At 44.5% G+C, this 16,729-nt stretch overlaps 1 protein-coding gene across 1 annotated transcript; it reads left to right on the forward strand.

Annotated features, from left to right (window-relative positions):
- Positions 1–2,973: 2,973 nt before the first annotated feature.
- On the forward strand, positions 2,974–9,909 carry ENSA (endosulfine alpha). The gene is made up of 4 exons (XM_006186613.3): positions 2,974–3,170; positions 4,838–4,963; positions 6,253–6,419; positions 9,137–9,909. Exons 1-4 carry the CDS (start codon positions 3,114–3,116, stop codon positions 9,150–9,152), a joined length of 366 nt encoding a protein of 121 aa, XP_006186675.1. The 5' UTR covers positions 2,974–3,113; the 3' UTR covers positions 9,153–9,909.
- Positions 9,910–16,729: the final 6,820 nt, after the last annotated feature.

Here is a 16,729-nt window from a genome sequence, read left to right on the forward strand (position 1 = left end):
CAATTATACTATTATTATTTACCATGGAGAGAATAAATATATTCTGTCCTATCAATAACTATTTGCAAAGGACACCTGAACTTCAGAGCTGAAAGTCTTAATTTCCAAATGTAGGCAACGCACCTAACTATAACAGAGTTAACATGTGAAAAGAAAAATAACTGCTTATAATTGGCTTATTGTTTTTCACTTCTTTCCAATGTCTACAGCATAAGGGAAAATAAGAAATGTTATTTACTAGAATTGTTTATACTTCCTGGTTATTTTTATTTCAGACAGAACATTGTTCTCATAAGTCATCCTGTATATAGTGTTCCTTCTTTACCAGTCCTTTGTCCCATCAGACTGTCTGTTTTCTCCATCCCAAGGCAGCCAGGAGTTAATGCCCAAAGTCACAAGCCATGTTGATTGAGATTACTGTACATTCATTCTTAATTAATCTCAGGCAGATCTTTCTTGCTGTTTTGAATACTTGCTATTTTCTATAGCACTGTTTCTACCACCATTTTTCTTAGATCCTCTATCCCACTCCATCATCCTTTTGATTCTCAAAAGATCAAGCTCAGAAAAGCAAAGGCATTCAATGTGACTTCCCTAAATGTTTAGCCACTTCAAAATCTCTGTACATTTCCCCTCCCACTCTTCCTTTACAGTTGCCAACACCAACCTGTCTGCCTCTCTCCCTCCATCTAATGATCTCCTCTTTAAAGTAGATAATTGTATTTCTAGCTTTCCTCTCTCAATTATCCCCTCCCCCTTTTCTGAAAACATGTTGCCAACTCTCCAAAAAAGAAAGTCCTCTGCTGCTTCCTCTTCAGTCAGTGCCCTCATTCCTTTCTTTGCTTTATCATTAAATATTACTATGACCTCTGCACTCTTGAACCACTTGCAAATAGCTTTTGTCCCTTCCAACTTTAACTTCTCTGTGACTTCTTTTTTGGTTCTTCTCCTCGCCACTCCAATCATTTGTCTCTGTGTCCCTTGCCAACTTTTCCCCAGGTTTCTGTCTTGGGACCTCTTTTTTTCTACTTTCTCCTTTGATGATCCCACTACTTCCATAGCCTTACTTTTATTTATGAGAAGTCCAAATTTTATTCATATTTAGCTTCCACTTCTATCCCAAACTCCAGATCTACATTTCCCAGAACCCTACAATTTCTGATATGGAGCTCTCACAGATCATTCCCTGGCTATTTCCACCAAATGGCTCACTGGCTTTTAAAGTGTTTTCAAAATTGAACACCTCGTTTTCTGTGTACTTCCAATTCCATTTCCAAATCAATTCCTTTTCTTGAATTTATTGTTTCTACAACAGTCACCGTGAGGCACATGGCCTCCTCATTCCCTATATTCAATCAGCTGCTAATCCAGTAGATTCCACTGCCACAGACTCTCAAATAGGCTGTTTTCAAAAGTATCACATTTCTAGCTTAAATCCTAATTATCTCCCATCTGGAGTACTGCAGTGGACTCTTGCCTAGAGTCCACCTCTAGTAACTTTCTGCTTGGAATTCTGAATGATTTTTATTCATTACCACCAGATTAATCTTCCTAATGTACGGTTCTCATCTGCCACTCGCTGGCCTAAAACTCTTTATCGTCTCTCCTGGATTACTACATTATTCACTTGTTCCTTATCCTGGCATTCAGAGCCCCCCATGTTCTGGACTCAATTCTATTTTTCTAGCCTTCAGGCTGACTCCATCACCTGGAATACCCTTCCTTCCTTCATCTTCACCTGGCTAACTCCTAAATTCCTTAAAGTTTATTTCAAATAACCACTTTCCATCACAAAGCCTTTTTTATGGGCTTGGGGACAAGGGGGACCCTAAACTGCGTATGAGCCTTCCTTTGAACTCCTATAGCACTTTATGAACACCTTCATTTCAATGCTTACCAGAGTTTGCCTTGTACAATAATAACCTTAGGGTATTCTATGCTTCTTAAACTTTTCCATTAGAAGTGCAGCCAATTACACAGAAAAATGAACAGATAACCCCAAGGCTATCTGTCTCACTCAAACACACACACACACACACACACACACACACACAAACTGCCTGGAAATTTTTGATAAGAATTTTTCAGTGTTATTAGTATTAGGCTGTTTTTAATATTAAAATGCCGTGCTTTTTGCCTAACACTCCAGATGTGTCTATTTAATCTTGAGAGGATTTAGAGTACACACTGTGAAAACCCTATCCAAACGCCCACTAAACTAAGCTTTCTATGGCAGAATCTGCTATACTACATATAAGTAAAACTAACAGAGTACCTGCATTACCCTGTGAAACTAATACAGGACCATCTACAAACAGATGCTCAAAATACATTGTTGAGCTATGACTCAGGATAGGTTAGCAAGCGTTAATCGGATTTACTAAATATTTACCATGTACCTAGACCTGTGCTGTTTCAAGGAGCTTAGTCTCCATGGGATGACCCTGAACAAGTAAAATACTGTACCTAAGAATTAAATCATGGAATGTAAAACCATCTGTGTTCTGCACAACTCAGTCTCTCCATTCCACACACCAAAGGACACACTGGAATAGCGTTGAGTAACACTTTAAAGCCCACTCTGACCTCCCATTATTTTCTGGAGACTGAAATTTTTCTGCTTACACTGCGCAAAGCTTAATTTTCCCCATCCGAAAATAAAAGGTTTACATCCTTTTGCTCTCCAGTTTGAAGCTCAGCAAAGCCTCCTGGGCGCGGGGCGGTGGAGCTGAAGGCGGCCTGACCCCACCACCAAAGGTGCAAAAACCCCACAGCTAGCAGTGCCGCCCCCGTCATTCCCCACGGACTTCCAATTGGTCCTTGTGGCTCACTCTCTTTCCAGATTGGCGTTCCCGCTTGCCCGTCGCCTCCATAGAACCCACCTTTAGCCAGCAACGATTGGTAGCTCGTTACGTCAGTGCTCCAGCCACCCCACTCTCATTGGCTGCTATTGGAAGGGGCGGCCGCAACGTCACAGGCAAGGGCCGCCATTTTGACTGAGCAACCCTAGTGACAGGAGCTGAAGAAGCAGCGCAGGTTGTCCCGCGTCCCCTCCCCCTTCCCTTCTCCGGTTACTTCCCGGGCCCCCTACAGTCCGCAGTCCCGGTCCCGCCATGTCCCAGAAACAGGAAGAGGAGAACCCTGCGGAGGAGACCGGCGAGGAGAAGCAGGTGAAATGGAGGGGGTGCGGGCGGTCGACCTGGGGGCTACCGAGATGGGGCGGTCTCCCGCCAGTGCGGATTGGTCGCCATGGTCTCAGGCACTGCAGGGGTTGGCCGCTTCTTGCGTCATGCAGGGTGAGCGTCTACGCGGCCTCCTGCTTTGGCGCTGGTTGGTTGGGTGGATTGTCAGTCAATACTGTACCCTTCCTGATTGGCTAGTAGACCTACCGCTCAACGCATTGAAGCTGTGCTATAATTGGCCGAGCCTGGGCGCGGGGCGGGTGTTTGGAAAGACTAGGGGGAATGAAAGGGGGCTGGCTGGTGGTCCCGGGATGAGATGTGTGTTATTGGTTAGTAGGGTTAAAATGACCCAGCAAATAGACAGGGACCGCATTCTACATCATCAGAAAGATATAAATCGAGGTAAAGACGTTTAAAAAGGCCCAACACTGGGGAAAGGGAGAAGAGTAATTATTATGATGGCTTGTTTAAGGCGACAACTTTCTCAAGAGGCCTATTTTGACGGTTGGAGGTGGTCTGCTGTCCACCTTCAGTGAGGACCGAACAAGACTGAACTAGAGTTCCAACCAGAATAAAGAGGGTTAAACCTAGAAAAGAAGCTGAGAGAGTCATGACAAGAAAAACGCCCCCGTATTCCCCCCCGACTCCCAAGGTGGGGGCGCTTAGTTCACCCACAATTCTGAGATGAATTGGGGGGGTTGTATTTGATTTATAACATTTAGTGCTGAACTCAGGGGTTCATGAAATATACTTGGTGTTATATGTGAGCCGGATTTTCAAGGGAAGGAAATATAATTCCACTGAAAATTCAGAGCCAGATACTGACTTGAAGTCCTTTTTTAAGTCACTGAAGAGAAGTGTAACGGGGCCCACAAAAAGGAAGAAGACAGTAGCAAAACAGTAAGAGCCCCTGCAAGCTAATTGAGCTCTTGGCATGTTCCCCAAACTTCCATCACTTGACCCACTAGGGAAGGTGATTTTTTGGCAAAGCTGATAGGTAAATACTAGTGGGTAAAAACTAGTGAGCCTAGTGTATCTTCATTTTTCTGAGGTTAAAAAGTCATTTTTAATCTCTTGTCACCTTCCTACTACAAGATTTATGGAAATGCTGAAGCAATGCTGTCCCCTCACTAAGGTGGAGATTTCTGGGGAAGGCCACATAGCTAGCCTCCTCCACCGAGAGACTTATCAGATGACTAGTTTAAGAGGGAACATCTCAGCAGAGTTATCTCCTTTGCTTTCCCATTTGGCCTGTACTGTGTTAGGAACAGCCAGAGAACTTTCCTACTCACCTTGTGTCACCAGAAGCCCTGCTAGCTCTTCTCCTTTGTCTTTCCTAGTTCCTGTTTTGTATTATGTGTAGGCATTAAAGTATTATATTTAGGTATTACCTTGACTCAATACTCACAGGTCACCGGGGTGGTTCCCTGGGTGTACTGTGAGAAACAACTTACTTATCTTTTTCTTCTCACGATACAGTCATCTAGAGCTTTAGGGATTTGAACAAAGGTCTAGCTTTATTTAAGAGCAGAGTGGAGACAGCATATTTACAAATAGGTAGATCTCCAGGAAAAGATGATAGTATAAAAGTTATCAGATATTAGAAGAGCTTGCTTCTCAGTGTTTAATTTTATTGGCCCATTTGTTTCCTCCAGGACACACAGGAGAAAGAAGGTATTCTCCCTGAGAGAGCCGAGGAGGCAAAGCTAAAGGCCAAATATCCAAGCCTAGGACAAAAGCCTGGAGGCTCCGACTTCCTCATGAAGAGACTTCAGAAAGGGGTATGGGGCACAGTCTCTTACGTTCTTACTTTAGAGCCAAAGGGGGCCTTAGGGATGAGATCTGTGGAAGTTCTACTGAATACTGATCTGGAAGTTTTATTGTTGGACAGTAGTAGACAAGAATTAAAAACTTGTAAAAAGCAAGACAAATATTGTAAATCCCTGATATGGTATCAGTTATCTTTTGATTTCCCACATAGGAAATTAAGGCTTAATGTAGGGGCATTTGGGTATGGGGTTGGGGAAATAAGAGAAGGATGTTAGAGTCTGGATTGCTGACAGCCTCCAGACCTTTGCCTGTTTGGATGATGGGAGTTTTAGGACTGCAAATTTAGCATTAGAGCTAAATTTGGGGCTGCATCATTTCAGGAAAAGATCAAACCATCTGTCCTACAGATTTTCTCAACTTGACATGAGTCATAGATTTCTTCAGAGCCTTGTGGTTAGCACCAGTCATTCACTCCCTGAAGAGACTTACTTTTCCTGTCCAGAGTGGTCCTTCTCACCAAGGGACAGTCTTACCTTCATAGCCATCCAGCTCCTGATCAGATTTCTCAGTCTCCAGAGGTACCTAAAGCTGACTGAGGGATTGTAAATCATTAACCTGAAGTGCATTTCTCTGTGTGGATGAAATGGAGAGGGAAACAGATTCCTGGGGAGAATCCTATTTATTGAGTCTTAGTCACAGATGATGGTGTGATGCTGATTTGCAGTTTACCTTGCTGTAGGCAAGGCAGGCGTGGGCAGGCTGTCACAGCCACAGAACATGTGTGGGAGTGGTGGAAATCAGAGGAAAGTACATTATCCTCATGAACAAGCTCAGTTTCTATTCATGGTCTGAGAGAATAATTTTTAATTTTGAGGTTGTTAGCTTAAGGTTGATCTCCTGCTGTTAGCTCCAGATTGACCCTTCTATGTATCTTACTCATTTCTGTTTCCCCAGCACCAAGCTGGTGCACCAAGAGGCTAATAGGCCCTCAGTAAGCCTTTGTGAATAACGTCAGTAATTTGGTTGAACCATCCTATACTCATGGAGCTACAAAAACATGTGGGTACAAAGGATATATACTCTAGCTGGGAAACTGCTTACCTACCTGAAAAAGTCAGAATACATTGGGAAGAAGACATAAGGAAGTGTAATTAATGCTCAGCTATGTATGCGTGAGCCTAATCAAAAAAAGACTTGAAAGATCTGAGTTTGAATGAAGGTTTATAATGGATGTGAGTCTCCTTGCTTTTGAGGAAGATCAGAGCTCCTCACTTACCTAAACATCTCTCTTGTCTCTTAGCAAAAGTACTTTGACTCAGGAGACTACAACATGGCCAAAGCCAAGATGAAGAATAAGCAGCTGCCAAGTGCAGGCCCAGACAAGAATTTGGTGACTGGTGACCACATCCCCACCCCCCAGGACCTGCCCCAGAGAAAGTCCTCGCTCGTCACCAGCAAGCTTGCGGGGTAACCTGGGCCCCCCTTCTCCCCCTTCCTCACCCACTGGACGTTTATATGTCTGAGGCCGGGATAGAATGGGCACCTAGTTCTGTCTTCTCAGCTTGCTAGCCAGAAATGACCGTGCTGCTCCTGGGGCTGCTGAGAAGGTGGTGTGGGCTGAAGAGGGGTGCTGAGTCCATTATCTTTGGTTAAATTGGGATTTCCACACCCTCATGGTAACCCAGGTAGGGGCTCAGAAGTAGGAGACTAGGATTGGATAATGCTGCAAACTCTTTTCCTTTATACGAGAAACTGGGGAGATGTGATTTCTCCTTGTGGAAGAGAATATCCCAAAATTCGTTAGGCTAAGCCTTGGGAATAACATGGCAGGTTTAATGTTCCAAGGCTAATCTGACCTGGTTGGGAAAGGTAGACTGAATGGGATCCGTCTGCTGTGCTTCTAAGTGTTTTGTCCCTTGGGCTGCTGTTGCTTCATGTTTCCATTATGGCAGATTCAGAGAATCCTCCCAGAGGAAAACTGATCTGCTTGCCTAAAACAACAATGCCCACTTAACCTCCTTTACTCGGTCAGTTTGCCCTGGCTCTTAATATAAAGATTGGAGGATATTATTCATGTAAAATGGGCGCCTTCTCTCTCTCTTCCCGCATGTCGCTTCTGAAAGTGTCATGGGACAGTGGAAAGAGCACTGGGTTAGGAGTCAGGATGTCTGGGTTCGGGTTCCACTCAGTCTAGGCAGAACTGATGCGCAGCCTTGGTCAAGTCATTCAGCGTCTCTGGATTTCTATTTCCTCATCTGTGAAGTAGAGTTGAACATAGATAAGATGGATTCTGATTCTAAGTCCTGGAAACACTCTGTGCCATTCATTGTAAAACCAAAACTGAGGAAGGCCCATGGGTGAGCCTTTAGAGGGGAACCATTGGAGGACGACAGGGGGAGAGAAACAGAGACTTGGGGGTTATAAATTCAGGCGAGGGGGCCTCATAAGTATCATGGTCTTGAGGGTCAAGAAAAAAACTGCGAAGCTAGCCATGAAGACTTCTTGCCACTGCCCCGCCTGCTTTCCTGGCCTGCAGTCTGGGCCTCTGCTGCTAAAAAGCTGCTCTGGCAGCCAGGCTATGGGCCTGAAGAAACATGCTGAGTCATGCACGTGTGGAGTGCCACATTTCAGGTGTTACCAGATGCCAGGTGTATTGCTAGGGAGACAGGAAGGAAAGGGATGAACTGAGTGAGCCTCCAGGGCTTGGTGCTGCTGCGGGGCCGGAGCAGCAGGTTCTTGGGAGATGATTCGCCTCAGAGGAAGCTGGGGAGGGTGGTTAGGGAGAAAGAGGAGGAACACTGAAAGTTCGCTGCCTCCTTAGAGCTCTGTAGCCTTGCTCCTGCTCAGTGAGAAGCAGTGATGCTGATCGTGAACCAGGTGGAGGAAGGGGGCTACAGGTGACCAGCATCCTCAATCTAGTATCTCTAGCTTGGCCTGAATCTCACTGACTGCAGTCGGCTGGTTATGACAGGGTGGGCCAGGGTAAGAACTAGCTGTTCACGAGAGGGGGATTCTGTAATCCTCTCTCACCCTCTCCCCTCACAAATTCTGATGTGCCACACATCAGGCCCAATGAGAGTGACTGCTGAGCTTGCAGATGCGCACGTGGGGGCACGGGCTTTGTCTGCGTCTTTCCTGACCATTCACTTTGCAGGCCGTCATTCAGATAGGATAGGAAAAAGGTGGTGAGGAAGGAATGGAGAGAGCAGGATCCCGTGGTCCCCTGGCCCCCAGAGTCCTTGACTGTCACCTGTAATTGTATATAACTTGTGTTTCTTGCTCCATTTTCGTGCTGTCTTCCTTAGTCTACAGTCCATGTGGGAAGGGGAAAATGCCGAACATCCTTGTATAGTTTCCTCAACTGTCCCAGACATGTTGTACATAGATATGTCATGTTATTATATATATAAATATATATATAATTTTGTACGTTTTCTTCATCTCTGATCTTCTCGAATTTTGTACTTTTTTCTTTTCTGTCTGAGCTGCTTTCTCTAAATCGGTCAGTTTGAGTCCTCAAGACTGAAGTCACAGGGAGTCTGGTTTTTAGGAAAGAATAGAAGAAATAGGGAAATCAGAAAAATTGGTCTCTCCACCTGGTCACCTTCGAGGCTACGAAAACAAAGAAGCTGTGTTCTCTATCTGCCACCTGTTTCCACAGCATGAAGTAGATAGCTTCCATGATGAAGAAGGGTCATTTCAAAAGCCAGATCCAAATTGCTTTGATTAAACCTGGATTATTAAGTCCACTCAAAACAACAAGTGTGTTGTCTGGCCCTGACCTCCATACAGTTACTACCCTATCGCTGTGGGCCCCCAGTCAGTTTCCGCTCCTGCAAGCGGCTCTGGCCGTGCCTCCGACACCGCGCCTGCTCTGAGCCAGGCAGCTTACCACCTCTTTAAAACTCCAGTAATTTTGATCTTGTCTAAAGAATTTTTTTTCTTTGTTTTCATGGGGGTCTTCAGAAAGATCAGAGAACACTTTGTTTGGTAGATCAGATAAGACTGAAGTTCTCTTTTTTTTTTTTCAACAACTCTGTGGATAGGATTGAGGTATGCGCCAGGCAGCCCTAATGACTGTTGAGTGTGGAAGCGTGATGGGGTAGAGACTGGGATGGAACTTAGGATTTTATCCCTTATTACTTGACAGTGTTTTCTTTTTCTTCTTCTGTGTTCATCCACAGTGGCCAAGTTGAATGATGCTGCCCGGGGCTCCGCCAGATCCTGAGACGCTGCCCCCCTGGGTCCTGTGCTGGCTCCTGCCCCTCCCTGCTTTTGCAGCCAGGGGTCAGGAGGTGGCTCGGGCGCGGGCTGGAGAGGCAGAAGCCCCTGCCCGTCGGTGTCCCAGCGCATGGAGCCCCTTGGGCTGAGCACCAAGACCTTGAACTGTTTTTGTTTTTCCTTTTTTTTCCAAATAATTGTTGGGAGAAATCTCAGTGAAATCCTGGGGGTGGGAGTCGGGGTGGGGATGGGGGCTTTGAGAGGGTGGAGTGGGAGATTTGGAATATGAATTAGGGCTTGTAGTTGATAAAAACATTCCTGACTGTCCTCCTTCTGAACCATGTGGCTGGTATGGGGTGGATGTGAGGGGGAGGACATGGAGTAGACTAAAGGTGAGGGGTCAAATTCAGCTCTGTAGAAGAATGCCTTGTTTGCTTGGATGTGGCTGGGGACCTGGTGTCAGATAAAAGAAACTGTCCATCTAAATGTGAAAGGTGCCAATGGCTCCTTTGGCTCTGCAGAACAAGCTGAGGACTCAATGTCAATTGTTGATTAAAAAGAAAAAGTGCTATCCTTGAAATAGATTTGCTGTGGGAAGTACAGTGAGTGTGGGGAAAGGGGCCATGAGCATGGGGAGCCCCACAGAGCCCAGGGGGCTTTTTCAGTATTCGAAATAAAAAACAACCAAAAAAAGAAGACCCACAAAAAAAAAAAAAAAAAACCAACTTAGAAATACTCTGAAGCAGTTGGTGTGTTTTATTGGGGTTTGGGGAAAGGGAAGAAAACAAGTGAAGAACCACTCAGGGAAGAAGCTGGTGTGGGGTCCTGAGTTTCTAGGAACAAGGCCTCTTCATACGGGGTGCGTCTGGGTTCCCCGTTTCCATCGTTTAGGGAGAGGGAGCATGCAGAACAGGACTCTTCCCGACCCAGATCCGTGCCTTTGTTTCTGTAGCTAGTGCAGAAGATGCAGCAGCCTGAGGTTCTGACTCACAAAAAGAGGGATCTGAGGTCTTGGATCTAACTGGTTTATTGATACCTAAAGCTTAGTCCAGGCTAAGCAAAACAGGAAACTCAATCTTCCTTCTCCCTTTCAATCTTTTTTCCTTCACAAGTTCTCATGTCTTTGAAGGAGAAATGTGACCTCTGATAAGCCAAAAGGAACTCAAACCTTTCTGCTCATGGCCAGCAGGAGGCAGAGCCACTTCTTTCCTCATGATGTCCTACCCATCACTGGAATCCTGCCACTGAAAGAAGGTTAAAACTACTAGTGAATGTAATACACAAAAGAAACTTTACCAAAGGGGAAGCAGACTCACACTTGTCTCCTCTCACACACACCAATCTGCCACATGTGAAGACTGAAACTGCTTTGCCCATTTGCCCAGGTTTGATTAGGAGAGTTTATCGTGGTGTTTTCCCAAATGTGACTGGCTTCTCAAATGAGTGTGCATCAAAGAGGATAAGCGAGGTCCAGGAGACGCAGGTATTCTAGAGAGACCTCCATCTTGATGAGGGGGAGGAGCACTTCTCAGCAAGAGAAGGAACGTTATTCTCAGTTCTAACTTTCTCTCTCTGCTTAATCAGAAACTTCCCATACAAGTTTTCAGCTACTCAGGATGTTACTGATTTGCTCTCTTCTGATTTAGCCAGGAGACTGATACCTCCTAACCATCAGCCTTTCTGAACAGCATGCTAGGCGCTGAGTGGGCCAGGTGGTTTGGAGATGTCATAAAGAAAGGCATTCCCTACCTTTGTGGGGCTTACTGTCTAACTGGAAGGAAATTTATGAAAAAGTTCATGTACTTCAAAAGGTATAAACTCCAATCTTAAAGCTAGGAGACAGACAGAGACATCTTTATTGTGACACAGTTAGTGAGCCTTCTCAACCTTATTCCCCTTAAACCAGTCCCATGATTTCTTTCTTGAGCATGTCATCCCAGTTTATGTTTGCCAGGTGGACACATCTGGGGAATGAGGTCCGCGAGGCTCGGTGTGGGGTCATTCAGTTAGTGCGATTTTGTTTTAATATACAGGTAAGGTAGTTGACATACAGAAATTAGTTACGTTTAAGGTTGCAATACTGGTTTACTGAAGAACTTGAGTTAGTATCTAGACTTCTACATGATTTTTCTATTATTCTTGGCTTCCTGGTCCTTAATTTTAAGCTGTAGCCTTAGGAATCCTGGGGGTGCCAAGAAATGTTTGTGGCTCTCTCTGGTTCAGTTTAAAACTTGCCATTCCTTTTCCTCCACTCGCATCCTGTAGAGCTGGCCAATCAGGGAAGACTGACGCTGCGGTACTTCAAACAGCTGTCCCTGCCTGTTGTTTTAGCGACGTGCTTTCTGAAATCTTTATTCCGAAGAGTGGAGTCAAGGGTTCTTCCCCACCTCCAGCATGGTCGAGTGATAATTGTGCTGACAAGCCTCTCAGCTGAGCCATCTGATAAGCAGAGTGGCAGGGATGAAGTCACCATTAGTAGTGTTCAGCAGCATTTATTTTAAGCTGATGTGGCCTGGGCATAGAAAACAAAGGCAAAAGAAAAATAGCTTGGAAAATTGCCTTTGAGGATATCTACAGCCAGCCACCAGCACCCGCACAAGCAGCCCTCGCATGCTTGGTGCCCTCTGCTGGGCCTTGAGGGAGGTTAATGAGAAAAGGAAAAACCTCTTCCCTTGGGAAGTGAAGACATGATAATGATGTACAAATAAAAGCAAATTAATGTAGTTCTAAGCAGAATTCCACAAGCTAAGGGAAGGAGGGGCAGCAGGTGAGTTGTTAGCTGAATTTTCTTAGAGATGAGTGACTTATTAATAAAAAGAAGATGAGACTGCCCACGGGGGGGGGGGTGTGTAGCTCAAGTGGCAGAGCACATGCTTAGCATGCAGGAGGCCCTGGATTCAGTCCCCAGTACCTCCATCTAAAAAATAAAATAAAAACCTAATTACCTCCAACCCCCCCAAAAGTAAACTAATTAAAATATTTAAAAATTAAAAATAAATACTTATTAAAAAAAAAAAGATGAGACCTCCCATGCTTGGGCAGCAATATTTTAATTCACAAATAATTACTGAACTCTAACTTTGTGGTTGGAAATATTAGCTGATGTTGGGCAGATAAACAGTATAAGAGATGGTCTCTGCCCTGGGAGGCCTGAAGTGTCATCGAGACAACACTAATACGTATGGTGCAGGACAGCACGTCATTAGTCAGGCAGTGGTAAAAATCCCGAGAAGGGAAAATTTAAACGGTTGGAATCATCAGGTAAATATTAGTGGAGGAAATGGAAATTGAGCTGGGCGTTGAAAGATGTGTACTATTAAATAGTGTAGTTCAATTATTAATGAATAAGTGCCCACAATATGGCAGGCATTGTGCTAAATGTGAACGATACGTGGGTGCTTCTTCTTCCAAGGAGACTACACTCTGGAGGGGAAACTACACGTGAGTTAAACTTGCAGCAGTAGAAGCCTAGCTACATAGAGGAATAAAGACAAGTGTTTAATAATAATTGGCTGTGCATCAAAGCCCATTGCTAGAGGCTTAACTCACATCCTCTCACTTAGTCCTCACAAGTCAATGGAGGGGGCTGTCTTAGTATGGCCATTATACACGTGAGAAAACTAAAACTGTAGCCTTTCGAAGTCACACCGCTCCTGAGAGTGGAGGCAGGATGCACCGCCTGCGGGGGGGGGGGGGGGATGGTCAGAAAAGGTTTCATGGAGTAAATTCTGAAGGATGAACAGAATTTCTCCAGAAAAGTAAGGTGAGAAAGTGCATTTTGGTAGAGAGACCAACACTAGAGATGGGTGAGGCCGCGTGGAATCTGGGGTTAGCGCAGTAACCGTTAATCAGGTGAGTCGTGGGGAGTGGCTGGAGGCTAGGCCAGGAAGGAAGACAGGAGGACGTGGCCGGCAGGCAGGCGGAGGAGCCACTGAGGGGTCACAGAGAAGTCTGGTCAGTTCTGTGTTTTAGATGGGTCACTGCCAGGTCCCAGTGGAGAAGGGATTTAAAGGTGATAAGAGTTAGTGATGGACTGGTTTTAGTGTCAAGTTGCCTGGTTTTAAATCCTGGTTTTGATTGATTTTGATAACTCAGGATAAGTTTCTTAAACTCTTCGCTTCAGTTTACTTACTTTGTAAAATAGGAATGATGTAGGACCTACCATAGAGGATTGTTGTGATGATTAACAAGATGAGGCATGTTAAGCCCTTACTTCAGGGACTACGACAGCGTGTAAGACGTGCTTCGTACCCTCAGGGCTTACAGACTATAGAGGGGCTATAATAAAGATAGGAAGACTGACAGTGAGAATGCAAGGATTCAGTGCTATGATGTGGGGAAGCACAAAATGCTTGGGAAGCACAGAGTAGGGGCAGTCACCTCATTTGGGGAGGTCGGAGAAGGTCAGGAAAATGCTTTCACAGAAAGTAGCCTCTAAGCTGAAATATGATGGAGCAGCAGGATTTAGGTAAAGGGGTTAGATCAGGAAAGGGGGTCTTCCAGGTGGAAGGAACAGTACATGAAAAGATGTAGAGGTTTTACATTCTGGAAAGTTAAAATAATTGAGAGTAGCTGTAGCATAGCAGCAAGGAATGAGGCCAGAGGTGGGTGGACAGAAGCAAGGGTTAGATCACAAAGGGCCTTTAGACTTGATCCTGGAGGCAGTCCTGGAGAAGCTGCTGTCTAAAGATTCTGAGCAAGGAAATGGCATGATTAGATTGGCTCTTTAGAATAATCTTTCTGACTTCACTGTGAGGATGAGATTGGAGAGGGTAAATTGGTATGTCAGAGATGCTATTAATGGGATGGAAAAGTTGAGAAGGGGTGTGGCTGAATGATGAATTCAACATGAGGCATAATAAGTTTGAAGTAACAATGAAACATCTCAGTGGAGAATTCTGTACTCCACTCCACTTAGTAAGTTGTTACCATGGGTTAGTTGCGTTATGGGTAGGACAGACTTATGTTATGTTGCTACAGTGCTGTACATTAGATGTGATTTGGTGGCGAGGGTGTAGCTCAATGGTAGAGTACATGCTTAGCATGCATGAGGTCCTGCGTTGAATCTCCAGTACCTCCATTAAAGTAAGTAAGTAAATAAGCCTAATTACACCCCCACCAAATAGACTGAAGGGTGTCCTTTTGATTTGCCAATTAGTAACCTTTTTGAGACCAGTTTCAGTGGATTGGTAGAAGTAGAATCTTGCCTGTAGAATTGAATGGTGTGTGAAGGTTTTGTTGTATGTTGTTGTTTTAGGAAGGGAGTGATTTAGGCACATTTATTTATTCAGTGAAAGGAACAAGTAAAAGTAGAAGTTCAGTGGAGAATGTTGAGAACCAAAAGGCAGGGTTCTGAACAGAGTTCTGAAGAGAAAGGGGGTGAGGTGGAAACAAGAGCTCAGTTGGACTTGGTTAATTAAACAATAGTTCAGCAAACATTAATTGAGCACTTACTATGTGCCAGCCAAGGTGAGGTGCTGGGGTTAGTGTAGTCAGCAAATCAGCTGAGCAAGAACTGACCTCAAGAGGAGGATATATACCTCATACCGCTTGAGACTCAAGGTGAAAGTATAACAATGGATAAACTCACAGCTGTTTGTGAATGGGAGCAGGTAATCTATGGGCATCCCTGTCTGACAGCTGCCTTGTTTGTGGAATAGGATGCGAAGTTGCTAGTGGAGAGTGGGAGTTAGGGGGCGTAAGAAGTGTGGCATGGTATAGAAGAGGATGGAAGGCAGGGAGATGAAAGCTGATGAAAAATACTAAGTAAAAGAGTTAGGGAGCAATGCTGAGGCCTAACAGATTAGAAACCATGAATGTGCAATCCTTGGAATGGTATCAACCCACGTATTTCTGCTGTTTTCATTGCTGCTTGGCCTTTTGACTAAGATCAAGTGTGCACATTTCTGCTGTTTTCTCTAGCAGCACCCAGCTGCCTGGGTGCAAGAGCAGAGAAAACGTTACTGTGTATATCCTGGGCCATGATTTGTAGACAGATAACGTGGATTGACAAGGGAACAAGGGCATTGAAGGTGTGATGACAGACAGTTCTAGGAGTCCCCCCAATTCAGACTGGGTAAGAAGGTAGGCTCAGGAAGGTATGAAAAACTCTGGTCAAGAGAAGTCTTGGTAAGGTCAAAGATTAGATGATTTAGAAGTGAAAGTGATTAAGCTGAAAGCTCGGGACACGGTAGTCAGAATGATGTTAGAGCTTAAGATTTCAGAGTTGGAACTCTTCCATGTAATGGCAAGGGCAGTAGGAATGGGTGTTCTAAGTGGAGTAAAGGTGAAGGTCATTGGAGTGTTAAAGAATTAAGGGAGTTCCCTCATCCAGATGCCAAGGGAGGGGGCTCATGTGTTTGTGGTTTTGTTCTGTTATCTTTTATTGAACCCAACTATTTTTTTATGAAAAGAAAAAGTGTCTAGCTTAGAAAACAGCAATAACAAAAGAATTACGGGCTTGGATTGTTGGATCAGTAAATCAAGGTGTTTAAATGAATCCAAAATTATGCAAAATTTGGAAGGAGAAGATGAAGCCAAGTGCCTGTCCTGGTGTAGGGATGGGCAAGAACAGCAAAGAATATAAAGGAGAGTTTAGCTTGACAGAGTGAACTCCAAAGCAGGAGGAGTTGCATGCAAATATCTTGGAAAAATAAGGGCCTAAAAATGATACTAGGAAGCTACAGGGTGGAGGGTATAGCTCAAGTGGTGGAGCGCATGCTTAGCATGCATGAGGTCCTGGGTTCAGTCCTTCAGTACCTCCTCTAAAAATAAAGAAATAAATAAACCTAATTACCTCCCCCTACAAAAAAAAAGTTTTAAAAAAGTGGCACTAGGAAGCTAGGAGTTTCTCTGGTTCCCCACCTGCTGGTATAGGAAGGAAAACCCCTCTAGGTCTGCAAATTAAGCAGTGTTTGTGGGGAACCTCGGTGTGATTTGAATGAGTGGGTTGAGGGAAATTCTCTAAAAAGTTTCTACATGAGGCATCAAAGAAATAAGTGGACCAAGGATGAAAAAAGTACAAATCGGAAAGTTCTGCATTTGGGGCAGGGTCCAAAGATTATAGAGATGGGAACCATTTGTGCAGTGAAGGCCTTAAGGTTTCCAAATTTGGTGCAGAAGTTGTTTGGTACTAGTCTTGACTGAAGGCCCCATAGGGCTTTGAAGTCTGGCCCCCTCAGGCCTGTCTCTCAGGGTACTGAACGGTAGGTTAAGCATTCCATCTCTGAGAAGACATTCTAGGAAAAAAAAAGTGGAACAGTAGTTTGAACACTGATTACAAAGAGGAACAAGTAAGCTAGACTAAAGCAAACAACTGGAAGAGAGCCCTGCATTCACTCACATAAAGAGGTCAAACTCTAATTTTTTCTGGATACCTATAGATTAGTCTGAACATAAGTTAATGAACCATTTATTCCTTCAACAAGTATTTACTGAGCACATGTTATATGCCAAACATCATTCTTGATGCTGGGGGTGTAGCAATGAACAAGACAGCCCTGAGGAGTTCTAGAAATGCTTGTTAAACAGTCTCTGAATGGCAGCAGCAGTGGATA

Source organism: Camelus ferus, chromosome 21, assembly GCF_009834535.1.
Source record: "Camelus ferus isolate YT-003-E chromosome 21, BCGSAC_Cfer_1.0, whole genome shotgun sequence".
Classification (NCBI taxonomy): domain Eukaryota; kingdom Metazoa; phylum Chordata; class Mammalia; order Artiodactyla; family Camelidae; genus Camelus; species Camelus ferus.

Coding starts and splice junctions, on each gene's coding strand:
- ENSA (XM_006186613.3), top strand. CDS start 3,114: ATGTCCCAGAAACAGGAAGAGGAGAACCCTGCGGAGGAGACCGGCGAG. Junction 3,171..4,837: donor AGACCGGCGAGGAGAAGCAG/GTGAAATGGAGG, acceptor TGTTTCCTCCAG/GACACACAGGAGAAAGAAGG. Junction 4,964..6,252: donor TGAAGAGACTTCAGAAAGGG/GTATGGGGCACA, acceptor CTTGTCTCTTAG/CAAAAGTACTTTGACTCAGG.